A 27,300-nucleotide genomic window follows, 5' to 3' on the forward strand; every position below is an offset into this window, starting at 1 on the left:
AGCTCCTTCCGGAGGGGAGGGGTGGCCTGAGAATTTGGGGCCCCCAGCACTGTAGTTGCTCCCTGCACACACGCAGGCTTCTCAATATTACCTTCTCACATCAGCTAGTGGGTTCCTTCTTCCCACTGGGGAGGGGACCTCAGAAGGTGTCTTATGTGCTAAGAATGTTCCAGAATTCTCTCCCACCCCCTCCTCCAGCTGGGACTCTGATGGAATGGGGGACACTAGGCATCCAGCCTCCAATTATCAAAATTAAAAAGCTCGGCTGCTGGCAGGGGCCAAGCCTACAGTGCAATTCGGGCAGGCCATGGCTGCACGGACCTGCTGGGGTCGGGGGAGGCACGCTGGGTCCCAGCCAGCCACCAGCTATGATTCTTGGCTGGAGCCTATGCAGCCAAAGCCAACTATTGTTAGGACTGTTTGCTTCTTTGAACCAGTAGGTGTGCCTGGGCCCAACCTCCACATCCAATGTGCAGGCTCATTCTGGACTCGGCAGGGGAGGAGGGAAGCAGAGGCGGCAGCAGCTCCACAGCCCGGGCATCTGCTCTGGGATGCCACCATGGAGTCCCACCGCCCCTGAGCCAGAGAAGGGGCGATGGCAAGCCGGCGCAGTGGACAGCAGGTCCTTCGAGCCTCTACTTCCTTTTTAAACTGGACAGTGCAGCAGGTGGCATTGCCCAACTCCACTTTCCTCTGGGCCCAGAGGGGCTGGCTAGAGATGACCCCGAGCTGCCATACTTCACTGGGCTGAAATGTGGGCCAGGTCACAGGTCCTTCTTCAGGACCTTCAGTCACCTGGGGGTGGTCAGGCTTAGAGCATTATATTCAGAAAGGCTTTCAGATTGACTCCGTGATACAGACATGGGTTTGGATTGAATGGGGAGTTTACAATGTGTTAGGCAAGCGGGTGAGCATTGCTCTTCTGTTTTGCTTGGACTGGAATGGGAGGATCCCACAGCCAGGCAGTATTTGTGGGGATGAACGCTGCCTTGACCACACATCTGAGGCCCCAGGAATGATCTACCCACAGGAGCTTCAGCAGTGAGTTCACTGGTGTGGCTCCCTAAACTCAGGGAGGGAGAAGAGGAATGAAGGGAGAAGGCACGGGGACCAAGGCCCAGGAAGGGCTGCGGGCTGGGGGCTGGTCCCACTGTTTCTTCAAAGCCTCCTTCACCTGGGAGCTTCAAGCCAGGAGAGTCTGTCCCATCCTGGGGCTCAAGGGGAAGGGAAGAGTGCCTTCTCCTCCCTCTTTAGAACTTAGAGGAAGCTTTAAAATGGGGGTGGGGGCCGGGCGCAGTGACTCTCGCCTGTAATCCCAGCACTTTGGGAAGCCGAGGCGGGTGGATCACGAGGTCAGGAGATCGAGACCATCCTGGCTGACATGGTGAAACCCGTCTCTACTAAAAATACAAAAAAAAAAAAAATTCACCGGGTGTGGTGGCGGGCGCCTGTAGTCCCAGCTACTCAGGAGGCTGAGGCAAGAGAATGGCATGAACCTGGGAGGCGGAGCTTGCAGTGAGCCGAGATCACACCACTGCACTCCTGAGCAACAGAGTGAGTCCGTCTCAAAAAAAGGAAAAAAAAAAAAATGGGGGTGGGTGGGGGGTTTCCCAAGACCCTGTCATCTCAGAACAAAAGTTCCCTGGAAACCTGGAAAACTGCCCCAATGGGGGCCACTCAGAGCACCCAGATCAGGATAAGTAAGTCCTTTCAGGAAACGGAGAACCCTGAAGACCAGTCCTTAATGTTCGATTCAGAAAACACTAAACTGTGCTGACCAGTTCCCTACCTACTTTCAACAGCTTTAAATTCTCCCCAAGAACAAAAAGAGATGAAAAGATCCAACCCATGCCCCTCCACCCCACCCATGGAGACGCTCCGCCATCTTTATCTAATTACACGCTCTGAGCCAGCAGGCAGCATGACTCATGCCTGACTCAAGAGAGAGCGGGCCCGGTTCAAAATAACCCTTTGGATTTTAAGCACCAAAGGTATTTCTGGAGGGGCTGCCCACACACTCTTCGCAGCAGCACGTGTGGGGCATAGCAGATGCAACTCTTGAACATAACCCTGCATATATTTGCACAACAATGCAACGCCTAGCAGGTTCCGTTCTTGGAAGTAGCACAGGGAAGCGGAACACCAAGGAAATCGCTGAAGCACCAAACCGTCGCTCTCCTCCATCTGGAAGGAAGTCACTGCCCCTCTCAGCTGTGAAAGTCAGAGCTGCTAGACTGGGGCTGGTGACGGCTGTGGAGTCACCACCTGTCACTCCTCAGGGTCCTTCGCCCAGATGCCTGGCCAGACACAGGCTCACGGGCTCCCCAGGCAGGAGAAGCTCTGAAGCCACCGTGTTTGTTTATAAACGAGCCAGAAAGTGCTCTGTTCTTCTCTCCCGCCAAGGCTGCGGAGAGGGACTCCGCGTCTCTGTGTCTCAGCAGCTTGTTCCCAAAGTCGGAGTCTGGTGACAGGGGCCCCTCCCTTGATTGTTTGAAGCTTTTCTGGAAAGATGAAAATAGCCTTTCCTTTCTGGGCTGCCCCTTTGATTTTGCCTTCTCTGAGCAGACACGACTTCCTGTGTTTGGACAACTCGGCCGAGACGTGGCTATTTTGGCCTGGTGGTTTCCCCCGCCGCCTCCCTCTGCCCTTTATCTCTCCACACCATCTTTGGTCCCTGTGCGGCAGCATCCTTTGATGGCAGGCCGGCCGGGGGAGCAGCGGCATCTCAGCAGTCAGGGCCTTTCTGAGTGCTGACAGCCTAGTTGATCGATCCTTGAGGCCCCTGACAGGCCCTGGAAATTCAATATATCCTGGGGCGGGGGGCTAAGAGGGGAGGGTAAGAGTCAACCAAGATGGGGCAGGAGAGACTCTTTACAAAGCGGCTTGAGGATCCGTAAGCTTGTGCCATGACCCTGGCCTAAGGATCACTGAATATTTGACCTGGTGGGCCCGAAGGGCAGCCCCTGACAAGCCCCCCAATGAGAGATGGGGAAACTGAGGCCCAGAGGAAGACAGAGATGCTCAACTCACACAGTGTCCATGCCTTAAGCCAAATTCCACAGCGAGGCCTCGGTGCCACTCTGATAAACCTATTCTATTTGGAGGGCCGTGACTGCCGGAGAGCTGGCCTCCCTGACCCAGGCAGTGGGTCCTGAAAGGCACCCCCCACTGCTGCCACTTGGAGGCTCAGTTTTCTACTAATAGCTTCTACTTACGGGAGGCCTCACCGTGGGCCTCACACACGGAATACCAGGGAACGCCCTGGACTGCCCTGGGAGGTGAAGAGGGCCCACGCTGAAGACACAGACAGACTGGTAGCCTTGAGTAGTGCCGTTCCCACAGGCAGGCACTGTCTGGGTCCGTCCCTCCTGCCCTTTACCCAGGACCCCCTCTCAGACTCAGACACTATACCCAAAGCAAGGCCCAGCCCTCCCCGCCCGAGTCCTGAGAACCAGCCACAGGCCCCACCTACCCAAGGCTTTGAGCATGCCAAGGTAAAGGGTGAGCGGACAGCCCTGTGCCACCCCTGTGGGAAGAGGGGCAGCCAGAGGAGGCTCCGAGGCCCCACTCTGTCCACATCTGCAAAGTAGGATTCTGCCCAGAGCCTGCCAGAAGTGCTCAGAACATCCTCCCTGCACCCCGCAGCCCCAGGCACCTCGGTGGCCTCAGAAAACAGTTTGAGAAAAGGGGCAGGCATCCCCTGGGGCTCCTGGCTCACCAGGGAGGTTGGCTTTGTTGCTCTGGTCCCAGGGCTGGATGGGTGGGAGGGTGGCCCCAAACCACATCACCTCGAGAGTGAACCCTGAATCTCCCATCAAATTCAGTCCCTGAGCCCCAAGGAAGACCCACTCAGCACTCCCAGCCCAGGCCGGGTTCAGTTCATGCTTGCGTCTAAAGTCAAAGGGCTTGGGTTGGACCTCAGAAAATAAAACCAAACACCAGTGAGCCCGTGCCTGCCTCCAACCCCCACTCACCGCCTGTTTCAAATAGCCCCCAGGCACATGTGAGTTGCTGGGAGAAACTGTGGGGACCTGCAAGGGTGGCCACCCTCTATCTGGGGGTGGGCGGGGCTTGTCACCACGGACTGTGCTCCAGTAGGGACATGACAGGTCTGGGGTCACCCTGCTCACAGCTGGCCCCAGACCCAGGGAAGCTCCCAACCTCAGACTTCCCCAGGTCTAGCTGTGACTGCCCAGGCGTCCCCGGCTGTGACTGTCCAGACAACCCTGGCTGTGACTGCCCAGGTGTCCCCCAGACATGGCTGCCCGTGTAGACCCAGCTGTGGCCTTGGCTCTGGAGGCCTGGCCCCAGATGGACTCTCTCATGGCCCTTGCCAGCTGCAATGCCAGCTGCAATGCCAGCCTTGTTCTTCATCCCTGATTTCAGGGTCTTGCCCCTCATGGAGGAATCCACTAGATCCTCTCCAGCCCTTGCTGAGGCTTGGGACTGAGCCACTCTGCACTTGGGGAGCTGCCTGGAGCTCCGCCTCCTCCTACAGGCGTGTGTGCCATGACTGTCCAGGCTTAAAACTAAGGGGTCCCAGGTCCTCAGGCTCTGTGACCTTGAATACACCACTAGCTCTCTCTGAGCCCACAATAGCAAATAGCAACCTCACCACTAAGGGCGGTTGTGACGATGACATGTTTCCATGCATATAAAATGCTGAGCTCTGTCCCTGGCTCACAAGGCATGCTCAGAGCTGTTAGCTTCCTGCCTCCCTTCCCCCCATCAGCTGCACACATAGGGGCTCAGCCCTGGATCCTAATCCATGGACATAACTTTTGGGGAAAACTCACTCCAGCCCAGGCCTCTGACTTTGTGCTCAGATCCACGGGGCAGCGAGTGGAGAACCCCGGGAAGAAGGGGCCCTCTCTCCTCTACCTCTAGGACCCCAGCCCTTCTGGCCAGACCCCCCACAGTGAGGCCTCACTTTCTACCTGGCCTCGGCCCCATCCTGCCCCCTGAGGGCCCTGGACAGGGCTCAGGAAAGTGCCTCCTACCTGGCCTTGTGAGTCCTGTTCCCGGCCGAGGTGGGCAGGCTGGTGCTAACGTTGGGGAATGGGGCCTCGGAGGAGCTGTTGGCAACCCTGTCGCTGCTCAGCTCCAGGTAGGACCCGTTGAGCAGGTAAGGGCCAGCCCCCTCGTTCTCCTCATAATCCACGAAGAAGCTCTCGGCCAGGGAGCTCCTTGGGGCGCCCTGTGCAAAGATGCTGTTCACAGTCTCATTGAGGGTGAAGTCCTTCAAGTCAGAGCCTGCACCCAGCAGCTGGTCAGAGATGGCGTTAGCCGAGAAGAACTCCTGGGAGGCGAAGTGGGTGTCAACCTCTTCGTCATCCTTGTCCCCGGTGAGAGGAGTCCCCGTGACGTTGTGGTCTGGAGAGGAGACAGGTGGCTCAACCGTGAGCACGCCCCAGCCCTGGGGGCAAGGGCTGCCCTGGGGAGGGGACCTGGACGAGGGGGCCGGAAACACCAAGCTGAACCAAGAAGCTCCCAGAAGGCGGGCTTCTGCCCAACTAGAGGACATAATTCGGACAAAACGGAGGCATGAGACCTGCCTGGATCATCTCTTGCTGATGGGAGTTCAATCGACTTCTGCAGTGGATTGAATAGCATCCCCCCAAAATTCATGGCCCCCCCGGAACCTCAGAGTGTGATCTTATTTGGAAATAGGGTCATTGTAGATATAAGTAGTTAAGAATCTTGAGATGAAATTATCGTGGACTGAGAAATATCCTTATGAGAAGGGGACCCACAGAGACACCGGCACAGAGGAGGAGGCCTATGAGGACAAAGGCAGAGGCTGGAGTGACACGGTCACAGCCAAGGGGCGCCTGGGGCCCCCGAAGCTTTTGCTCCCTGTGGTGTCCGAGCTGAGGTGAGACCAGGTGCTCGTTGAGTGAGCGATGGGGTGAGCGAGAGATCAGACCATCCTGCATTTGACTCCCAGCTCCTCCACGGTGGACTGCATGACTTGGCCAAGCCACTTCCTCTTTCTAAGCCTCAGTCTCCCCATCCATCAAATGGGGATAACCACATATACCTCAAAGAATGCATGGACAGAAGGACCTATCCCAAGTCCTCAACCCTGTGCCTGCCCAGAGGACATCTGCAGGTAGCTGGCAGCTCTTAGGAACCTCCTCTGCAGGTCTGCAAATGGTCTGAGACCCCTTCCCCAAGGCCCCCTTCCCTGGGCTGCCTCCCGGGCCCCACCCTCATGCCTCCCTCCTCCTGGTTACCTCGGAAGCCCTTGCCCCTGGGGGGCCCCTCGCAGGCCCCGCCGCCGGCCTGCTCGCACACCTCGTTGGTCTCCTGGCCCTGGCTCTGGCCCAGCTCCATGTCCAGGCCCGGGTGGCCGAACAGCCGGTTGTCCAGGCCCAGCCGCTCTGAGGAGGCCTGGCCGTAGAGGGAGCCGTTGTGCGGGACGAAGCCCATCAGCCCGGCCCCGTCCAGGCCCTGGCTCTCAGCGCTCTCGGAGGCGGGCTCGGAGAAGCCATAGTAGATGGGCTGGGGGCGGCTCTCGTGTGGCGGCTGCAGCAGCGTGTACTCGAAGGTGATGGAGGGGCTTTTGCCGTTCTGGTTCCACACCTAGGGAAAGAGAAGTGGGTCCCCAGCCCCTCCTTACTCTGTCCAGCCCCTTCCCCACCAATCCCCTTCCCACAGAGCTGCAGGGTGCGTTCCCTGCTGTGACTGGCAGTTGAGCCCCCTCAGGGAATGACACTGACTAGCCCAGCCCAACGCAGTGCTCCTGCCCCAGGGGCATCCAAGTCAAAGAGCCTGGGAACAGGGCGGGGGCTGGGGATGTGTGGTGGGGGGAATGGCCCACCCTGGGTACAGGCAACAAGGCGTCACTGTCTTCCAGGCACGCCCAGGTGGGCCCTCGTCTCTGCATGCTGTATGCAGAGAATTTAAGTAATGAAGCCAACAAAACCTGGCCTGCATTTTCTTCTCACCATGTGCCAGAAATTCTAAGTAATCACGGTGTCCCTCTCCCACCACCCTCCAACCCAGAGCCCCACTGCCCAGGCCAGGTGGGAGTACAAAGACCCAGGCTCTGCCTCAATTCGAGACAAGAATGAAGGCTCATCCCCGCTCCAGGGCTCCCTGTGGGATGGGCTGAGGCCCCTGTCAAGACCCTGGGGCAGCCCGGCTTCTCCCTCCGCAGACCCCTGCTGCCCCTCTCTCCAGGAGTTGCTCTTTCCAGAGATTCCAACCAAAACCAGCCGGTGTCAGGAGCAGGCAGGCCTAGGATTTTAAAATAGGATGTTGGAGAGGGTCACGGGCTGGCAGAGGCAACGAGGGCCCACCTAGAAATGCCTGGAGCACAGAGACCCCCGGAAGACAGTGAAGCGGTTGTGAAAAGGTTCGCCACTAGGGAACTGGGAGAGAACGCCAGCGAAAGGAAATGCACTATTGGTGCAATAGCTCAAGTGTTTGAGAGTTGGCGGGGGCAGGGGTAGGGGTTAAAAACTTGTAAAGGTTTGTGGAAGTAAAGGACCCCAAGAATGGAAGGATGGCATGGAAAGGTGAGGGTGAGGTCTGCGCAGCAGCAGAGAAAGACACCCTCGTGTCCCGCAACTGGAAGGCGGGAGAGGCAGAGGCGCCTCCAAGGAGCAGAGAGCGTGCTCTTCCCAACTCTGCTAGGCCTGCTATGCCCAGGACAGAGTCCAACCAGAAGAGGGAGACCTTGAGACTCGGGGTGTGGGGATCTGAGTCAATACACTTGAAAAACTTCAAATCTCAAATGTCCCAAGCCTTCAGGGCCTGAAAAATGGGCCTGTCCCATTTCTCCCTGTTAAAGCCAGCACCACCCCTGCCTGAAGATGACACAGAGACCTCTGCCTTCACGGCCACGTGGGCCTCCCACAGGAGTTGGCCTGCCCTCCTCTCCCAGCCACCAGACCAATAGCTTAGATTAAGTCACATTCTCACCCAGTCAGGGCAGTCCTGGGAGAAGGGGCTATACACCAACGGAACGGCAGGACCAGCCCTCAGGAACTGCTGGGTGCATCCTCTCATGACAAAGAATTTAGCGCCTTGGAAAGAACGTGGGGAGAAATGCTACCAGGCTACTAGGATGGCACTTAGAAGCATAGAGCAGGTAGGGGCTGACCTAAAGGATGCAGATGTAGCCAGCCCATCACGTCCCACATTTAACTCAATAGTTCAGCCTCCGCAATAACCAGACAGACCCCGGGGATCTGCCATCCGAGTCTGGATGGGTGCTGCACCCTCCACCAAGCGGTGGCCTCCACTGTCAGGGTGTGATCACTGTGGTCTCTCTCCTAGAGCAGATCAGCATGGCCTCAGGTTGATCCTAGGTGGCCACTGATCTGGAAAATACGTTCTTTTCTATCCCTGTCAAGAAGGTGGACCAGAAACTATTTCATTCGCTTAGGGTGGACAACCGTATATGTTTACAGTCTTGACCCAGGGCTACACTTACGCTCCCGCTCCCAATTACAATACACTATAAAGGCATCTGGACCACTCCAAGCACTTGGCACTGATGGCACCATACTTATCAGATCAGAGGAGCAGGCACTGGTGCCAGAGGTCTTGGTAAAGCACCTGTCTTCCAGAGGAGCAGAGATTCAACCCTGTGAAGATTCAGCAGCCCCTTACATTAGTGGAAATGTCAGGGTTCAGCGGGCTAGGGCGTGCCAGACATCTCTTTGAGAGGAAAGAGAAATTGACAGCATCTCATACCCTCCACCACGAAGAGTAATTCTGGAGCCAGCATATTCCACATCCAAGAATATCTGTTCAATTCATCTGCTGGGTGACATTAAAAGCTGCTGCTGGCCAGGTGCGGTGGCTCACGCCTGTAATCCCAGCACTTTGGGAGGCCGAGGCGGGCAAATCATGAGGTCAGTAGTTCAAGACCAGCCTGGCCAACATGGTGAAACCCCGTCTCTACTAAAAATACAAAGATTAGTTGGGTGTGGTGGTGGGCGCCTGTAATCCCAGCTACTCCGGAGGCTGAGGCAGGAGAATCGTTTGAACCCGGGAGGCGGAGGTTGCAGGGAGCTGAGGCTGTGCCTTTGCACTCCAGCCTGGGCAACAGGGTAAGACTCCATCTCAAAAATAAAAAAAATAAAAAATACATAAAAAAAAGCTGCTGCTTTGGGTGGGATCCTGAGTGGAAGGGACCCTGCAGCAGGTCCAGGCTGTGAGGAAAGCAGCCCGCCACATGGGCCGTATGACCTGGCAGATCCTATAGGAATAGAGATATCTGTGGTAGGGAAAGATATCAGATGGAATTTCTGGAAAGCCTGTAGGGAAAGCATAACATAGCACCCTGTGGTTCTGGAGCAAGGCCATCTGCAGCAAATAAATACACATCACTTGCAAAAAACTTCTGGCACGCTGCGAGGCCCTACTAGAGATGGAACACTTGGGCCACGGGACATCAGGCGACCCACACAGCCAGAGCTGCCTCCAGCACGAGTTCTACCAGCTCCGCCAGCAACAATCCATCGTAAGGTGGAAGTGTTACACCAGGACTAGGCACACCCAGGGCCAGAGGGTACGACAAAGCTGTGTCAGCAAGGGACCCAAACTCCCCCATCCAAGACTCTTGTACCCACACATCCCCTTTCCAGCTCGCAGCTATGGCTGTGTGTGGGGGGGCCCTTATGATGAAGGGAGAGCAGAGAAAAATGGCCAAACTTGATTCAGAGATGGGTCGGCATGCCCTGAGGGTGCAAGCTGAAAGTGGGATCTATTTCACTAAAGCCCCATCCAGGACTGGCCTGGAAAAGGAGCAGTGAAGGAAAATCTTCCCCATGGGCTTCAGGCAGTGCATGTGATGTGAGCATCGGTGTGATGGGAGGCAGGGCAGCCCGAGATGAGAGTATGAACTGAATCACGGGTGGTGGCAAGTGGCTTGGCTGGCTGGTCAGGAGCCTGGGTGGGAAAGATCAGAAGGCTGGGGACCAGGAGGTCTGGAGGAGGTACCTGTGGCTGGATCTAGGGAGTAGGCATAAAGGATGGAGGCCTTCCTTTCATTTGTTCATTTGTACCAGGAAGTGTCACCATGCGAGAGGCACTAAACACCCCAGTAGAAGACAGAATGGCCTTGCCACTGGACACAGGCTAGTCACTGGCATCTTCACCCCACTGCAGACACAACGGGTGAATGAATCAGCGTGGAGGAAGGGATGGAAGCTACGTGTGGCCCCAGCACACGGCTTCTCACTCACCACAGCCACCATAGCTCCTTCCACTCCTGAACGTCCAGTCTCTGGCCTCAACACTAAGCCTCTAAAGTACCACCTCTAAAGGCCACTCAGCTACTGGGTGACAAGCTGGTCACATCAGACCCCTTCCATCCTGGAAGTGCTGAATCTGGTCCTAAATAAAAGTTGCCTTTCCTGCCCACAGAAGCTCAGCCACAGCCCCAACGCCCAAAGGCTCACAGAGTATTTGATTGAACGGGACAGGGTACCGAGAACATGGCATTAAACAAAGGGACCCGCTTTATAGCAGAGGACGTGCCACAATGGGCGCATGACTGTGAGATCCACTGGGCCTGCCGTATCCTGCAACACCCAGAAATGCCAGCCTGATGGAGCAATGGAGGGGGGAGCCACAGTGCCAGCTGAAAGGCAGCACGCCCGTGAGGATGGGGCATCTCCCATGAGGCACCACCCACATAAATCAAAGGATTTTCCTTCATTGCCGTTTTTCCAGGCCAGCCCTGGATGGGGCTTTAGTGAAGTAGATCCTACTTCCAGCTTGCACCCTCAGGGCAAGCCAACCCATCTCTAAATCAAGTTTGGCCATTTTTCTCTGCTCTTCAGGGCACTCCCACACAGCCCTAGCTGTGAGCTAGAAAGCAGATGTGGGTGCAAGGGTCTTGGATGGGGGAGCTTGGGTCCCTTGCTGACACAGCTGTCTCATACCCTCTGGCCCTGTGCCTAGTCCTGGTGCTGTGTGCCCAGCACATAGAAGACATGGGTCTGGGATGCAGGAGGGGCAGTAGCAGTAGCGATCATTCCCAGCCACCACTTGGGGACTGTGTGTTCCCCATCCCTGCAGCTCTGGGGTCTGTGGTCTGGGGACCTTGGTTTGCACATGGGGAACGTTTCCACCCAAAGACGAAGCAACAGTTTCATTACACTTTAGGCTGCGGCCACACACGGTCTGTTTGGGCGTTTTGTGCCAAGAGACCAGCAGCATGGAAACGAGTGGCTGTCCTGGCTGGGTGATTGAACTTGATCATCAAGAGCAGACAGGCCAAGGCAGGTGGCTCACGCCTATAATCCAAGCACTATGAGAGGCTGAGGCAGGAGGGTTACCTGAGGCCTAGAGTTCGAGACCAGCCTGGACAACATAGCAAGACCCTCTCTCTACTTAAAAAAAAAAGAGTAGGAAAGGCGTTGTTTGACCCTGGGGCCAAAGAATCTATGTGGCACCTGCTGATGCCCTGGGCATCTCTTGGTATCCCCCTGCCCCTTGTGATGATAACTGGACAAAGGCAGCAGCCTCAGGTTGAGACGGTCATGGAGACCAGGGTCACCTCACCAGGTAGCCACCTGGCCCCTCTGAAGTGCTAAGCCAGGCTAAGGGGAAATAGAGAGCGTCGCAGAAGAAGGAAACTGTGAGTGTCAGTTGTAGCCCCTACACCAGCTGCAGTTCACCCCACTAAACTTCCTCCTGTAAGGCTCCCTGAGAAAGAAACCAATGCAATTCTAGAGGGGCTGTTCCCTGCCAAGGCAGACTCGTGCAAAGCGCATGGGTCCAAGCTGTGCCGGGGGTGGACCACGGACCCCACCCTTCGGTGAACTGCCTGGGGTGGGCGTGCAACAGTTCACAGCTGTGCCCCACCCCAGGAATTTCCCTCAGCCAGGGGGAGCTGTCTCTCCCCAGGTCATGCCCCCCACAAGGGGCAACTACACCTGGCAGTATGTGATGCCCTCCTGCCCCAACTTGAGATAATGCGACCCCCAGGGGGCTGGCCGAAGCCCGTTGAAACTGCATCACAACTCAGCTGCCCCCTCTGTCTAGTCCCGTGCCCTCCTGCCCACACCAGTGTTCCTGAGACCGCTCCTGACACTGCCCCCCAAGCCCTCTTGCACACAAACCCCCACCTCAGAGTCTATTTTCTGGGGACCCTGACCTACAAAACAGCCCCTGCAGCCAGGAGGCAAAGCCAAGTGGTCAGTCCACCTCCAGACACAGCTCCAGGCAGGACCAGGTAAGCATAGACACAGAGATGCGTGGCCCCCATTTGATTCCGGGTCACCAGGAAAGCTCTTCAGCCAAAAAGCAGTGTGGGGAGATGGACAAGCACCCCCAGTTAGAGACCCCTCCAGCACAGCAGCTAAACAAAGAACAGGCTCTGGCACCAGGCAGGCCTGGGTTCAAAGCCCAGTCGTGCCACTCACAATTCCATGACTGCAAGTCACTCGCTCTGTGCCCACATTTCATGACCTGCAACGTGAGGCAATGAAACCCACTACAGTGAGATCTGGAAACCAAAACAGCCCAGGTCGTGGGGTGGCTCCATCCCTGCTGTATTCCCTCAGCCTCCAGGAAAGCCAGCAGGCCTTGACGGGCACCATAATTGCCCATCTTGATGTCACCTGACTTGAGTGACACGACAAGTCCTTTACATATTTTCGGTGCTGAGGCACCAAGCCACCAGAGGCTCCATTTCCAGACGCTAGCCATAGAAGAACTTGTGGCAAGCCAGGCATAACAGGCCCACTCTCTCTCCTGCCCACTGCTCGGGCCCTGAGCCCCACCCCAGAACCCCTGAGTATCCTGGGGAGGCCATGTCAGGGGAGGGGCAGGGGCCACGGGAACTACCTTGGGCCCTGGCACTAAGGACCCAGCACCATAGTGCCCGGGGAGGGGGTGGAGCATGAAGCTAGGTAGGGGCATAAACCCCTCCACCGTGGAGTAGGGAGGGGTCCAGCCTCAACCTTAATGCCCCGAGCTCCCTGTGGACTTCCCAAAGGGCAGGAAATGGGCCAGCACGGAACCCCCGCTGGTCCACCAGGGAAGCTAGCCACAGTGAATGGATGGAGGAATGAATGATTTCAAGAAGTGGGTGAGAGAGTGGGTGGTTGAGTGAGAAGTGAATGGGTAAATGAATTAATGAACTGATGAGTGAATGGGAGACTGTGAATGAACCAAAATCCGAGTGAATGAATGAATGGGGGAGGGAGTTAGTGAAAGAACAAGTGAATGAGTAACAGTGATTGAACGTGAAGCCCCAGCCCACGCAGAGTGGTGAGGCTGCTGGGTGCACGCGCACAGTGCCCCTGGGGGTGTCACGGGCTGGAAGACCCCACCTGTGGCTGGATTCTGGGGAAGCAGTGCCCAGGGCCCCTGGGGCCCCCAAGGCCTGCAGCACACATACCATGACATTCAGGCCCTGGTTGGTGGGCCCCTGTGCCACGATGTACTCGATTCCGGTCTCATAGACATCCATGGGCCGCCGGTACTTGACCACCGTGCCTGCGATGTTGAAGTTCTTGGGGCTGTCCACCTTGTAGTTGCCGTTGAAGAAGTAGTAGCCAGCTTCGTCTGCAAGAGCTGGAAAGGCAAAGCCGCCGGTCACAAAAGGCCAAACTGGCTGGGGGAGGAGCCAGTGTCACCAGCTCAGGGAACCACCACCAGCCCTGCCCTCCAGAACCCTGGCTCAAATGCCCCCGAGACAGGAAACTCCCATCATGGAGAGTCTGGCCAGTGAATGCGGAGGAGGTGCAAACGCACATTCCTCTCAGCCTAAAATCAGCAATGAAGGACTGGTCTAGACATTGAACACGGCTGGCTGGGGACCCATTTGGTCCTGTTCTTGCAGCTACCTGTGAAGAAGCTGAGGGGCTGCAAGGTAATGAGGTCACACCACAACCAAGGGACCCGGTCTGGAGCAAGAGAATCTGTGGCCTGTGGAAGGCACACACGAGGCAGCAGGGGTCCTGGGTGCCCCTCCCGTCATCCACACAGAGTGACCCTGCAGCCCTGGCCAGGCTGGCATGGGTGTGCTGACCACCAGGCCTTTCCTGGGGATCGCCCTGAGCTGGCCAGCTCCAACCTCTCCACGGGAGCAGAGACTTCCTGCTGCCCTTGCAGGCAGGGCCATGCTGACCCTTCACCCAGTCAACCCGTGCACCCAGGCCTGGCCGAGGTGCTCAATCAGGCCAGGGCGGCCTGGTGCAATCTCAGTTGCCCTCTTCCTGGGGCCGGGTGGGTGGGCACTCCCAGGGCCTGACTCCAGCCTGATGGAAGCTCAGGATGGAAACAAATGGCCCATGAAGCCCTGCAGCCCCCACTCCCCACCACCCCTGCAGACTGGAACAACTGCCCAGAGCTGGTGGGGTTTCAGGGGGAACTGATCCTCCCTGGGGCCATGGAGAGTAAGAAGAGGTGGGGGGCCTCCAGGGCTGGGGACGCAGGGAGGAGGCCGACTCGACGCTCGGGACACTCTGTCTTCCAAAGGGTGTCCTTAAAGCCAGTTCCAGGAACTGGCCAGTGGGAGAAGAGGAGTTCGGCTTCCAAATTCCTGATGCAATATGAACAGAGGAGCCGGGGCAATTAATTTATTATCAGACAGACGCAACAAGCAGGACATGTCTGCTTGAAAAACCCCCTTCACGTAGAAAAGTCAGAAGATAACGCAAATTAGAGTCCAAGTTCTGCGAGGGGGAGTGTGCTGGGGCCTGGTTGTCTCGGCCCTGTTTCCAGGTATCTGCACAGGGTTAAATCCGAGGCTCTCGTCCAAAACCTGTTTCCTGACAGTAATGACCTTCCTTCCTGCGGCTTTCCCAGTGCTCCAAGCCCACCCTTGGTATTTCTACACGTCTGTTTCAAGAGCAAGAGCTTTGCAGCCAGCTCAGAGAATGTGGAGTTTCCTGGCCTCTCCACTCTCCCAGCAAGCAAGCGACAAAGCAACTGGCCTGGCGAGAGGCCCGGCTCCCCGCTCGGGCCAGGGAGCAGCCCCCAGGGCGCTGGGTGGTGGAGCCAGCATCTGCAGCACAGACCTGCTGGGGCAGGGGCACTCAGACCCCAGGGCACATACGGAGGGCTGGCCCTTAGGCTCTGGAGAGGGAACAGGAGAACCCAAGGTGGGTCCCAGCCTGAAGACCTTCAGCAAAGCCTCCTCTTCCAGCACCCCCTTAGGAGATGGGCTTCACCCCACCAGTTCTGGCTCTCAAGAAGAGTGGGAGGCAGTGGGGGGAGTAAACCCAGGTAGTGTCAGGTTTGGGGCTGCACCTGTGTCCAAGAACAGCGTCCCTATACCCAAGCCTGCCCCATGAAGGGCAGGGCCGAGCACAGAGCAGCTCACAGGTGTCGGCACCTGCCCACTGTGGCCCAAGGGGTGCAGACATGGCACATTGCTTGGCCAGTACTCCATCTTCCCAGAGGGCTCTTCCAAAATTTGCCACCAAGGCTCCCTACACTCAAAATCTGCCACCAAGATGGGGCCTCACCACTCTGTCCATCATGGAAACAACTCCAGAATACTCAGGTTAGAGGACTCCCCTCCTACAGCCCAGCCTCCCAGTGGCGACTGACTAATGGCAAGAACATCAGCATGAGGCCCCCAGACCTGAGTCGGAATCCTACCTCTGCACCGACTTCCTCTCAGTGCTACCTTGACCTTGTCACCTCCTGAGACTCACTCCTCGAACCCCACAGGGATCTCATCTGCAGCGGGGCCCCCAGCTTCTGCCTGTGCCAGGCTCTCGAGTGACAGGGAGCTCACCACCCAACATCACCACCCTCCCATTGTCCAGCAGCTCTGAGTTCAAGGTCCTGCCACGCACAGGGGTAAAGCTGGCTCCCCTATGAGCACCCCAGCCACACCCACACAGCTGGCTCAAGTTCTGGCTCCTGCAGCCATGCCCACAGCACTGGTCCATCCCTGTCCTGGAGGAAGGGGTCCAGGGTCAAGTGCCCCTTCTCTGCCACGCACAACGCTCCACAACCAAAAGCTCAGTGGGGCAGCTGCCAGACACTGCGTACCCACCTAGCACGTCAGCAGACTTCTTCCTCTCTACAATCTGGATGTCTCGGGCACCAGCCGGGATGTGGGTCACCAGAGAGTAACCTGGAGGCAAACGGATGACAGTGAGCCCCTCTTGATTGGAAAGGCAGCCTTGGGTGGCACTCGCCCACTCCACAGCTATTGGAGGGTGAGCAGTGGCTGTCTAAGGGCTGGCCCAACCCCCACACCCGCTTGTGTAGCTCAGCTCAGCCCCGTCCTATTGCAGAGGCTGACCCACCAAGCTGGGCACCTTCCCAGGCTCACCCCTTCCTACCAAGGCCATAGGAGGGCTCATCCGTGCTTGCCCCAGCCCCTCCCAAGGGACAGCGAGGCCCGCAGGGACATGGAGCACACTGGGAGTTCAGTCCGGCTCTGCCATGTGTCACCCAGGAGACCCTGGGCAGCCGATGGAGCCCCAGTTCCCTGTGTGCATTGTCACTGCCATTTTAAAATCCTGTCTTGTGACAACAACACGTTGACTTTCAAGGCTCGCTACACTCAAAGACGTGGGTGAGAAAGGACAAGGAGAGCTGCAAATAGAATCTCCAACTAAGCCTACGCCCTTCCTAAGCGCCAGGCCCCAGGCTGAGATCCAGATCGGGCAATATCAGCCAGCTCAGAGCCTGTCTTCAAGGCCCCCAGGCCCATGCGGAGGCAGCCATGCAGTCCTCCCAGCTAGAAAGAAACCAAGGGTCTGGAGGGGAGGTGCTCAGAGAAGGAGAGGCATTGCTGGCAGGTGGCTGAGAGAGGAGCCTGGGGAGAAGGAGAGATTTTAATATGCCCTGGGACAGGAAAGAAGGGGCTCTCCAGGTTGGACGTTTCCTGGGGCTTGATGCTTGTCTCACCAGATCCCTCTGGGAACGGAGGATTCCGCGTGCGTCTCCCTGCTGGGGTGAGTGTCTCCTGCAGGCCGGTACCCGCCTGCCATCCCTCCCCTAACACCATCACACTTACAGGTCCCTGGAGATCCTGACCTGTCCCTCACGGACAGCCGTGCTCTGGAAAATGTTTAACAGTGGGCTCTTTGGAGACACGGGGGAACAGGAGCTGTGACTTGTAGCATTGGCCAATTTCCGTGGTGTAAACACCCCTGCTGTGGCCAATTTCAAGCCACTGTAATGGGGCAGCTTAACTTCAAAATGCATTTTAAAACATTTTTCCCCTTCTTTGGGTTTCAAGACATAAGCTTGAAGCAAGCGACTGAAGCTATGTTTGTTTGCACTACCAACCTGATATCACTGGGTGTGGCATTGGGAAGAGAGGCTGCAGCACACCCGTATATGGTGTTTTTGCCACACAGATAAAATAGTTATACACTTTGGGAGGCCGAGGCGGGCGGATCACCTGAGGTCAGGAGTTCGAGACCAGCCTGGCCAACATCGTGAAACACTGTCTCTACTAAAAATGCAAAAAAAAAATTAGCTGGGCATGGCGGTGGGAGCCTGTAATTCCCGCTACTTGAGAGGCTGAGGCAGGAGAATCGCTGGAACCCAGAAGGCGGAGGTTGCAGAAAGCCGAGATCGCATCATTGCACTCCAGCCTGGGCAACAAGAACAAAACTCCATCTCAAAAAAAAAATAGTTATAGACATCAAAGGATTAGAAAATGGTGACTTTGTTTTAAATATAATGTGTTTAAATATAGACTGTTATACTTTAATTTTCAAATTAGCAAGCAGCTCACAAGATTCTTGAGCATTTAATACCCCAGCCCATCCCACAGCCCCCAGTGTGGTTACCAAGCACAGTTCGTCCGGGGAAAGAGTGTGGCTCAGCTGGGAGGATCACAGGCCAAGAGCAGGCTGCATGGGTTCAGGCCCCGTTCTGCCTCTTGTGGCTGTGTGACCTTGGATGAGTTATTTAGCCTCTCTTTGACTGTTTCTGTATATTTCAGCAACAGTAATAGTGCCAGCCTTGTAGAGCTGTTGCCAGGCGTGAATGAGTTACCTTGTGAGTATGCAGAAGAATGAGGGGCGCTGTTTGCACATCAGCCCCTGGGCCCCAGGCTGAGTTCCACGAGGATGTGAGCCCTATCTCTCAGGCCTCACTGTGTGCACAGTGCCTGGCACACACTACATGCCCTACAAGACACGTGCTGCCCCAATGCCCACTCTCCCTCTGCATGCCCTGGGTCCAGCAGGAGGCCGTGTGAGCAGGTTTGTGGGAGGAAGGGAGGAAAATCTGACACCTTAGCGCCTCCTATAGCGAGGCCTCCAAAGAAAGGGCCTCTGCCCACCTCGCCCTGCTGGACACCCAGCCCGCATTATTCACACCCCTGCCTGTCCCTTGTCAGTCCGGCGTGCCCGTCCCTCGGTCCCATGTCCAAGCCCCACCCTCTCCAGTGCCCTCCCACTGGCACCTCCTGGAGCCAACACTCATGCCGCAGTTAGCCCTCAGTGGCAGGCTGAGGTCATTCCCTCGACCTTCAAGACACGGTCGGGTCCTCCGTGGCCCTAACAGGCCTGGTTCTAGTCCAGAGTCAACAGGCCTCATTGGGACCTTGACAGATTATTCCCACTCTGGGCGTTGGTTTCCCCATCTGCTAAGTGGGTCTGAAGCTGCCCTGCCTTCCCAGGTCTGGAGGTTGCAATAACCCAGTTCCATTCCTCAAGCATTTCTTCAGAACCAAAAGTGTGTTCAATCTAATGCCAAGCATTACAAGTGACATCCCTCCAAAAGTAGAAAGTGCTGTCCCATGCACAGACGCCCACCCCCGATGAGGGCTGGGACAGAGCTGGACACAAACATCGGGCCAAATGCCCGCAGCTTAGGAAGGGGACAGGTGCTGCCCAAGGGAAGGAGGGGTTCTGGGCTGGGTCAGCCTGGAGCCGACAGGGAGCCTCTGAAACTCAGGCCCCAGAATCCAGCGTGCCAGAGTCAAACCTCATATCCGCGGAGAGAATGGGTCTCGGGCCTTAGTTTCTCCCTTTTTAAAGTGTGGTGTTAGCCAGGTATGGTGGCTCATGCCTATAACCCCAACACTTTGGGAGACGGAGGCGGGTGGATCGCTCGAGGTCAGGAGTTCGAAACCAGCCTGGCCAACATAGTGAAACCCCATCTCCACTAAAAATAGAAAAATTAGCCAGGCTTGGTGGCACATGCCTGTAGTCCCAGCTCCTCGGGAGGCTGAGGAACGAGAATCGCTCGAACCTGGGAGGCAGAGGTTGCAGTGAGCCCAGATTGAGCCACTGCACTCCAGCCTGGGCAACAGAGCAAGACTCTGTCTCAAAAAAAAAAAAAAAAGTGCGTTGTTAACACCTCCCTGCAGGCTGTCTCAAAGGGCAAATGTGACCCCCAAGCCAAGTGTCCACTGGTACCCAGTAGGTCCTCAACAAAGGGTTGCCCATTCTTGCAAGCCAACAGAGGCCTACAATCACCGGGCCAGCTCCCCCGGGCTGGGATGCTGAATCAGGTGCCCCTAGAGGGGAAGAACTTGCCCAGTGGTACCCAGGAGGCTGCAGACAGGAGCACACTCAGGACCCCCGATTCCCAGACTCTGCTGTGCTTGGACTCCAGGGCGTGCTGTGGCTTACCAAGGTGGGCATTCCCCTTGCGATAGTTGCCCGTCACGTGGGTGCAGCTGCTACCGTCCCCCTGGCAGACGCCACACTTGTCCAGTGTGTGGGTGGAGAAAAGCACCCCGTCACAGCCGATGGGCTGCAGGAAGGGAGAGGGAGAGGGCTGCTGGGAGGGCGCTGTGGCCAGGCCCCGGGGCCGCCACTGCCTCCCACAGGCGGGCGGGCAGTCAGCACAGTGAGACCGGTGGTACTTTTGCTACAACGTTTAACAACCTCACATTTTCCAGACACGCAAACCCCTCGCAGGTCAGTGAGCTTGCAGGATGTGCCGTCGCGGGCGGGGACCATGAGCTGCCGCTGGCCGTCCACGGTGGTGCAGTGCAGGTCACACGGTTTGCTGGAGATGTGGACATAGTCATCTGGTGGAGGGAGACAAAGACAGAAGGTTTCAGCAGGGCAGGAAATGCCGGATTCAGAGGACTTCCCTTTTCCTCTCTCTGAGACAGCTCCCATTGCATAGATGGGGAAACTCAGGCCTGGAGAATAGAAGGAACCTGTCCAGGTCTCAGTGGCAGAAACTGATGGGTCGCCTGACTCAGCCCACACCCCGTGAGTTCCAGCTTCTACCTCCTCATGAGTGGGGAGCAGCGCCTGAGACCCATACTGGGGATCCCCCTCTGCAGGAGGTCTGAGCCAACTCGACACCCCTGTGCTGCTGGCCCTGGGCACCCCAGCCCTGGCCCTTGCGGGTGAGCAGGAGAAGGATGAAGCATTTACACTGTTGCCTGAACTACTTGCTTTCCATGGGACCGTGTGGGCAGTCTCCGTTTGGGATCGTCTAGGCTGGTTCCTGTCTGTGCCCAGGAGCCAGTAAGTGAGCAAGTCACCACTGCCCTCAGAGGTCAGGCCTGCAGGGAACTCAGTCCCGTAATCTGTCCTGCGTTGATGTCATGGGTCATGGAGGAGGGGACAGACCCCTGGGCCAGGGCTCAGGAGACCCAGGTTCATTCCTGGCTCTTCGTCTGACCACCTCCATTTCCCCACCTGCCCACCAGTCGAGTTTGGTCCCAGGTGCCAGAAGGGCTACCCCCAAAGCTCAGTCAGCTCCCTGCAAGGTGGGTCCCCAGGGCGGCAGGTACCCGGGTACAGAGGCTTCCACTGGTGCGTCCGCCCGTTGTACACGTGGGAGTTGAAGGAGACGCACTGCTCCTCGCGGAAGCTCCTCCCGTCCGGCGGACACTCCTGGGAAGCGAAGGGACAGGGAGGCTCCAGGAGGAACTCGGCCCGACAAAGGCATTTTTGTCCAGGCTAAGCAGGAAGTGGCTGCAGCCGGGACAGCCGGGACAGCCGTGTGGGGGCCACGGCCCACGGGGTGGCCTCTCGGGCTCCTGCGCGCTCCCACGCGCTCTCAGGAGGGAGCAAGGACGCAGGGAAGGGCAGCTCCGCCCCCCACGCCAGCCCTCCGCCTACTCTAGACACAACCCTCCCAGTCCCCACCACGCCTTCTCCCAGCCTTGCGGTGGAGGGGACATGACCCTAGGATGGCTGGCAAGGGTGCTCCCGTCGCCCGCGTCCTCAGCAGGCCCTGACTGTGTGTCTACAGTGCCGGAACAGGGCCTGGCACACGGTCTGTGGCCATGCACACTGCGTGAATCAGGAAGATCGTGGTCCTGACTCCATAAAGAGGAACCCAGCGTGCAGACAAGAGACTCATCCTCGGAGGGGACCCAGCTTAGTCGTGCCGGGGCCAGAGCTCAAACCTGGGTCCCTCTCATGCTGGAGCTCATAAATGCCCCTCCCCCAACCCTGGCGGCACCGCCCTAGGAGGGCAGCTGACCAGGTGACGCCAACACAGAAGCGGTGGCCACCTGCCTCCCTCCAGCCCCTCACTCCCTGCACGTGCGCACGCACCCCCTGAGACACACAGACACAGAGACCCCCAGCTGCTCTGCCTTCCCTGCCCAGGCAAGCCACACGAGCCAGCCTGGGAGGCCCAGATCCCAGCTCGGCGTGCCCCAGCCTCATGCCCTGCAGTCCTTGGAAAGGTGTTCAGGTTCCAACTGCCCAGGGCCCCACTGAGAGCTGCCTGGTCAGAGTCAGAACCTCCTCTCCAGCCTCGGCTACCCAAAGAAGCTGATGGGGGCTGGAGCAGAAGGGCTCCGAGAGCAACCCAGGGAACTGTTTTATGGGGTGGGGGGTACTGTTTCATGGGACGGGGAAGCCTGGCAACTGCTGGGTCTCTGTGAGCACCAGGTGCACGAATGTTGTGAGTAAAGTGGAGCTGCGACCAGAGACCCCAAACCTTGAGGCTGCACTTGAAGTTCCAGGAGCAGAGTGAGTCCGCCCGTCCCAGCATTGCTGAGCACATGTGGGCACAGGGACAGTGGTCTGGACAGTGGATGGCTCCGTCCTAGCCCAGGGCCCCCCGCAGCCTTCTCAACCCTGCTCCTGGGCTCTCCTTGAAGAGCAGGCCCAGAACAGAATGCCCAGAATGCCCAGGAGCCACCTGGAAGACCCCCTGAAAACTGCATGATGACAGGGAGAGCAGGCCATGGTGCCCCTGCCCGGGCCGGGCCTCACCTGCACTCTGCAGAGCTGGTACCGCTTGGACGTGCCCGTGCAGGTCCTGTTCCCGGGGCCCGGGACGGACTTCCTCCTGGCAGAAAGATGCAGGCTCGGAGTGAGGGCTGCAGAGGAGTTTCAGGAATGTCGCCTGGGCTGGCCCCACGGCCACTGGGATCCAGAATCTCCCGATTCCCGTGACCCAGAGGGCTCCTTCCTCCCTACTCAACTCCCACCCCGTACACACACCAGAGCCGAGGGGGAATGAGATTTGATTCACTTCTACATCAGCAGCACATAGCACAGGGGCTCAGTACACAGAATTGAAACAACCACATGGGTTGTGTGCCAGGCCTGTGCCCAGGTGCACACACACGTGTGTTCTCAGAAGCAAGAGGTGAGACCAGCACGCTCTCCATGCCATGGATGAGAAAACTGATGCTCAGAGAGGTTAAGTGACTTGCCCAAGGTCACACAGTGAGGGAGTAGCACAGGCTAGATAGAAGCCAGGTCCATCTGGCAGCGGAGGCTTTCCTGCCAGTCCTCTGCTTCTCCCGGGGCTCCCTGGCATATTCTAAAGACCCTCACTCAGGTCTTCAGAAGAGAAGGCAGGGTGGTTCTCCACCTCCAGGACAGACCTCTAGAAATGGCTCCTGCCCTCTCGTGAAAGGGCTTTCCTGGTGCCTGAAGCATGAAGGACCCCAGGGCACCAGTGCTGGGGCCCATCCATAGCCGCGTCCAGCAGAGGCTGATGGGGGGACTCAGCCTGTGCTGCCCCCAACCCGAGAGCCCTCCCAGGGGGAGAAGCCACCAGGCTGAAGAGCCAACCGCCCTCTCCTGCCCACTACCCTGCCCTCATGCCATCCCCTCAGGGCCACGTGCCCAACCTCGCACCTCTGCTGCAGGCAGTGCCGCTCCTGGGATGTCACCCCACCCCCGCAACTGCGGGAACACGCCGTCCACTTGGTCCACTCCCCCCACCAGAAGGCCGTGGCGTCGGTGCCCCCCTCCAGGCTATTGGATGTTGGGCTGTTGTCCTGGGTGAGAGGGACCCCCAGATGGTAGAGGGCTCAAGTGCCCAGCAGGACCAGCCTGCCCCCACCCCATGCCCGAAGGTATCACCGTCAGCAGGACCAGAAGACACAGCCCCCTGGCTGGGCCCCCTTGCAGGGTCACTCGGCAGCTTGGGTTCAGATCTCCTGGGTGGCGTTGGGGGGAACTCCCAAGGAACTGTGGGCCACGGGTCCTCCTTGACCTTAAGGTCCAGGATGGCCTGGGGGCTTGGCAAGCTCCTGGGGCTGCATCTAACTGTCCTCACTTTCCCCGGAGCAGCTCAGGGCCCAACTGCATTCTGCAGGACACAGCCTACCCTGGCCGTGCTGGGGCCTTCACTTGGAAGGGAAGCACTGAGCCCCCTCAGCCCTCTCCTGCCAAGTCGCCAGGGGCTCCACAGTAGCCAGGGCCTCAGTTCAGAGGCTGATCTGACTGGCTCTGGGAAGAAGTTTCTAGGAGCCAAGATGGGTTCCGGGACCTGGGGCACGTGCCCACACGGCTCCCTCCAAGCCAGTCCATCTGAGAGTGATCACAGCACCTGGGTAGGGGACTGGCATGGGCCCTCAGACCACAACACCCCACTCACCGTGGACCCGGTTGACACTGTGTCCCCAGCCACAACTGCCAGAACCAGCAGGAACCAGGCCCAGCAGGAACATTGCCATCTGCCATCCATCCTAGGAAGCAAGGCCACTGTCACCACCAGGCCAGCTCCGCTCCTCTTCCAGATGACCAGGGTACGCTTTGGGAAGAGCCCTCGGGGCCCAGCCAGTGCCCAGGCCTCAAGGTTATCTGGGACTAGTTGGTCATGGTTGCCTGGCAGACCCTGTTGGGAAGGATAAACCCCCCGCCCCAGTCTAGGCTTAGCAAGAAGGAGCTTGGTGAATGATTAGTAATGCCTGCTGCAGGCAAGACACCCAGCGGCAGTGTGCGTGCTAAGCCTGTGCCACCCTTGATCCAAGGGCATGCAGGGAAGCATGCCATGCTTTGCCTCCAAGTCCTCAAGCCCCCTAGAGAAGGGCTGTGGAGACAGCCAGCCTCGGCTGAGGGGGCTGGGGACCCAGGCGGGGGGAAAGGCTCTGGTTCGAAGGGATGGGCCTGGGCTCAGTCCAGCGCCTTGGCAGGAGCACCTTGGGATTTTGACTGGCTCAGCTCTTGCTGGCCTCGCAGGAGAATGGCCTCTGCCACTGGCTGCTGAGGGTCAGTGCATGGGGATGGGCTTGGCCAGGTCCCGGGAGAACGTGCAGCCTCGCCCTAGACCAGCAGCTCCACAGTCAGCATCCAGCAACAGCCGGCACTCAGGTGAGGCAGAACCCAGGTACCTATGCCGCCTCCCGATCCCCGGAGAGAAGATGGAATTGGGGGAGGGGCAGGGCAGGAGGAGGTGCAGTTTGTGCCAGCATGCCAGCAGTCCAGGGCCACAAGGCTGACTTCCTCCCAACAGCCAGCACCCTTGGCTCAAAACACCTGCCAGAGGTCAAAGCAAGCCCACTGGAAGGGACTGTCCAGCCTCCAGGCCCTCAGCTCTCCCCACCCCCTCCTCAGCGTCGACCCTGCCCTGTGGAAGGGAAGACCAGAGATCCACCAAGACCTCTGTCCAGGCCTTGCTCAGGTGCTGAGGGTCACTTGCCAGCGAGTTAGAGAAGGGATTTCAGAAACCACGCAGCCTGCACTCATAACCTGGAGCCCAGAGAGGGGAGCCAACCTGCTCAAAGCCACACAGCAAGGTAGCACACTAGCAAACTCAGGGACTCGACCCCCACGCCTGGCCAATTCCAGGGGAAGAAGGCATGGAGGTCACCCCTCACCCCTGCCAGGCCAGAAGCCAACTCCGGCTCTGCCCCTCCCTCCTCAGCAGCCTCCATCCAACTTGAAGAGTTTCCTTGCAGGCCCGGCACCTGCAGATTTTCAGGGGCCACTCCAAGGACACCACTGCAGCCCGGACGACGCAGCAGTACACCCTGGAGTGGGAAGCCTGAGTCTGACCTCCCCTGCCCCCGCCGCCTGCCCCCCACCTCCCTCCCCTGCAGACCTCCATCTGCACTCTCAGCCTCACACCCACAGGAGCCCCCTCCACTGTGCCATTGGCTAACGGGTGCCCCAGCCTCTGCCTGCCGGCTGAAGACAGGTGCCAGCCGGCCTCACACTTGCTTTTCATTAAGGCTTCCAGACACCACTGGCTTCTGGCCAGGCCTCGCTCACGGGGATCCATCCCTCCCTGGGGTCCAAAAGCAGCGGCTGGCGGCAGCAGAGAGGTCTGCCGTGCACACAGAGCTCCGGGCGCACAAGGCTAGGTGCTGAGAGGCCACCCTGCCCCGTGCTCTGCGGCCCGACCCCTCCCCACAAGCCTCCCCACGTTATGTAACGGCTCCAGAGGGCGCGGGGTGCTCCTGCCCCCAGCCCCAGTCTGAGCAGTGGGCTGGCCTGGTGGACGCTGCAACGTGAGGGGGACGGGGACGAGGTGGCCTACCTGGCTTCGGGTCAGCAGGTTGTCCTCCCAGAGAAAGGGGCGAGCGCTGCGGAGGGCAGACGGCGCCAGGTGCGCTGTGCGTGCGGGGGCGGCGTGAGTGCAGAGGCTGCGGCCCGGCCTCCCTCTCCCCTTCCCCTCCTCCCCCGCGCCGCCTCCCTCTCCCACTTCAAAGAGCATCCAAGAGAGGGGGTTCCCGGGAGGGGCGCAGCCCAGTGGCGGCTCTGCGCCGGCGGCCGCCTTTATAGCTGTCAGGCAGACGGGGAGGAACACTCACACTTCCCACCAGGCCGCTCCCCCGCCCGCGCCGGCCGGCCTGGCGCACACTTTAACCCGCTCTGCGCCTCTGGAGCCCGGCCAGGCCGGCCCAGCTGCCTGTTGGCTGCTGCCGGCGGCGGCGGCCCAGGAGCGGCGAGCAGGGAGGCCTTCTTCCCGGGTCCAGAACTGGGGGCCACATGTCGGGTGTCCAGACGGAGCAGCCGCTGGCCTGAGGTTACCGGGGAGGCTGGCGGTGGCAAAGCCCCAGCCCCGCCTGTCCGACTTCTGCCTCCAGAGCGGGCCCTGTCCCTGGGGCTCCTGAGAATGGGGTCTGGGATGTATGAGGTGTCCCGTCTGATGGCTCCGTTGTACGGAGGGAAAGGCTGAACTTCCGGGACGACCGTGCCCCAGGTCACGAGCCTCAGAAAGCTCCTGAGATGCAGGGGCCTAAGCAGGTGGAGGGACGCAGGGAGACCCAGCGAGAATGAACCAAGGGCTCCAGGGAGGAGACAGATGTGCCCGTGGCCTGCTGACCAGATGGCTAGAGCAGCCAGGGCCAGGGCAGAGAGGCTCAGGGATTCTGCAGATGTCCAGCACCAACTTGGCAGCCCCTGGCAGGCCAGGCCTGGAGCTCAAGCCTCTGTTCCCGCTGAGTCAGGGCACAGAGGGGAGCGAGAGTGGGTGGAGCAGCAGAGCCCCCCTGGGAAACCCCTGGTGGGCCCTAGACTTTGTGAGGCTTTCCTAAAGCAAGGCTGGGCACCTAGCCTCTGCACACCAGCTTCCCCAGGGCCCATCCTCGGCAAACAGAGGCACCTCCAAAAAGGGGAGGAGGAGGAAGCTGGGGCACCATTCCATCAGGTCATCTGTGTCTTTTCATCCATGCCCCTGCCTCCATGCAGCAGATGTCCTGGGCCCACAGCAGTGCCTGGAAGACACTTCTCCTTCCCTCTGTCCTCCCCGCTGGAAGAAACTTGTGAGTTCCTTCAGCTGCCTTCATGAGAAAGTTCTGCCCTGTGTCTGACCACCCACCAGAAAGGCTGGGAAGGAAAGCCACCAGTAATAGTAGTGAAAGCGATAATACCGTCTGCCCTCTGTCCAGCTTGTCCTACGGGCCCAGAGCTGTGAGGCCAGCATCCACCTTTATGATCTGCATTTCACAGGTGGAAGAACTGAGGTTCGGGGACCAAGTCACCTCTCCAGTAGGCAAGGCTGGGATGCCAGCGCTCCTGGGTGTCGGGTTCTCTCCTCTGCCGGGTTGTTTAAGTTCCTCTCCCCGAGACCCTCGGGCAGGCAAGTCTTATTCATCTCATTCTCCTGCTGGGGCAACTGGGATGCATGGTGGCTGCTCCTAGTCACAGGGCCACCTGCGGTGTGGAACCAGGACTAACCCTAACCCTAACCCAGGCCCACACTGCCCCCTGGGGTCGCTGTGCTGAATCACAG

General features: G+C 58.5%; 1 protein-coding gene across 24 annotated transcripts in view; it reads right to left on the reverse strand.

Annotated features, from left to right (window-relative positions):
• ADAMTSL2 (ADAMTS like 2) overlaps positions 1-27,223 on the reverse strand; it is a 40,902-nt gene extending 13,679 nt beyond the window's left edge. The window contains exons 1-11 of one of the 24 annotated variants that reach the window (XM_016962014.4): positions 25,603-27,223; positions 23,719-23,809; positions 22,974-23,116; positions 22,098-22,173; positions 20,657-20,759; positions 19,791-19,936; positions 19,533-19,656; positions 15,983-16,063; positions 13,370-13,545; positions 6,237-6,585; positions 5,001-5,373 (exon numbers count right to left, since the gene is read on the reverse strand). In XM_016962014.4, the coding sequence (XP_016817503.2) occupies positions 5,001-5,373; positions 6,237-6,585; positions 13,370-13,545; positions 15,983-16,063; positions 19,533-19,656; positions 19,791-19,936; positions 20,657-20,759; positions 22,098-22,173; positions 22,974-23,116; positions 23,719-23,808 (1,661 nt within the window). In that variant the 5' untranslated portion in view covers position 23,809; positions 25,603-27,223. Of the gene's footprint in view, positions 1-5,000; positions 5,374-6,236; positions 6,586-13,369; positions 13,546-15,982; positions 16,064-19,532; positions 19,657-19,790; positions 19,937-20,656; positions 20,760-22,097; positions 22,205-22,973; positions 23,117-23,718; positions 23,959-24,940; positions 25,073-25,602 lie in introns of those variants that run through there. The other 23 variants (XM_063787450.1, XM_016962005.4, XM_063787451.1 and 20 more) reach the window with 23 other exon arrangements.
• Positions 27,224-27,300: the final 77 nt, after the last annotated feature.

Source organism: Pan troglodytes, chromosome 11, assembly GCF_028858775.2.
Source record: "Pan troglodytes isolate AG18354 chromosome 11, NHGRI_mPanTro3-v2.0_pri, whole genome shotgun sequence".
NCBI classification, from domain to species: Eukaryota; Metazoa; Chordata; class Mammalia; order Primates; family Hominidae; genus Pan; species Pan troglodytes.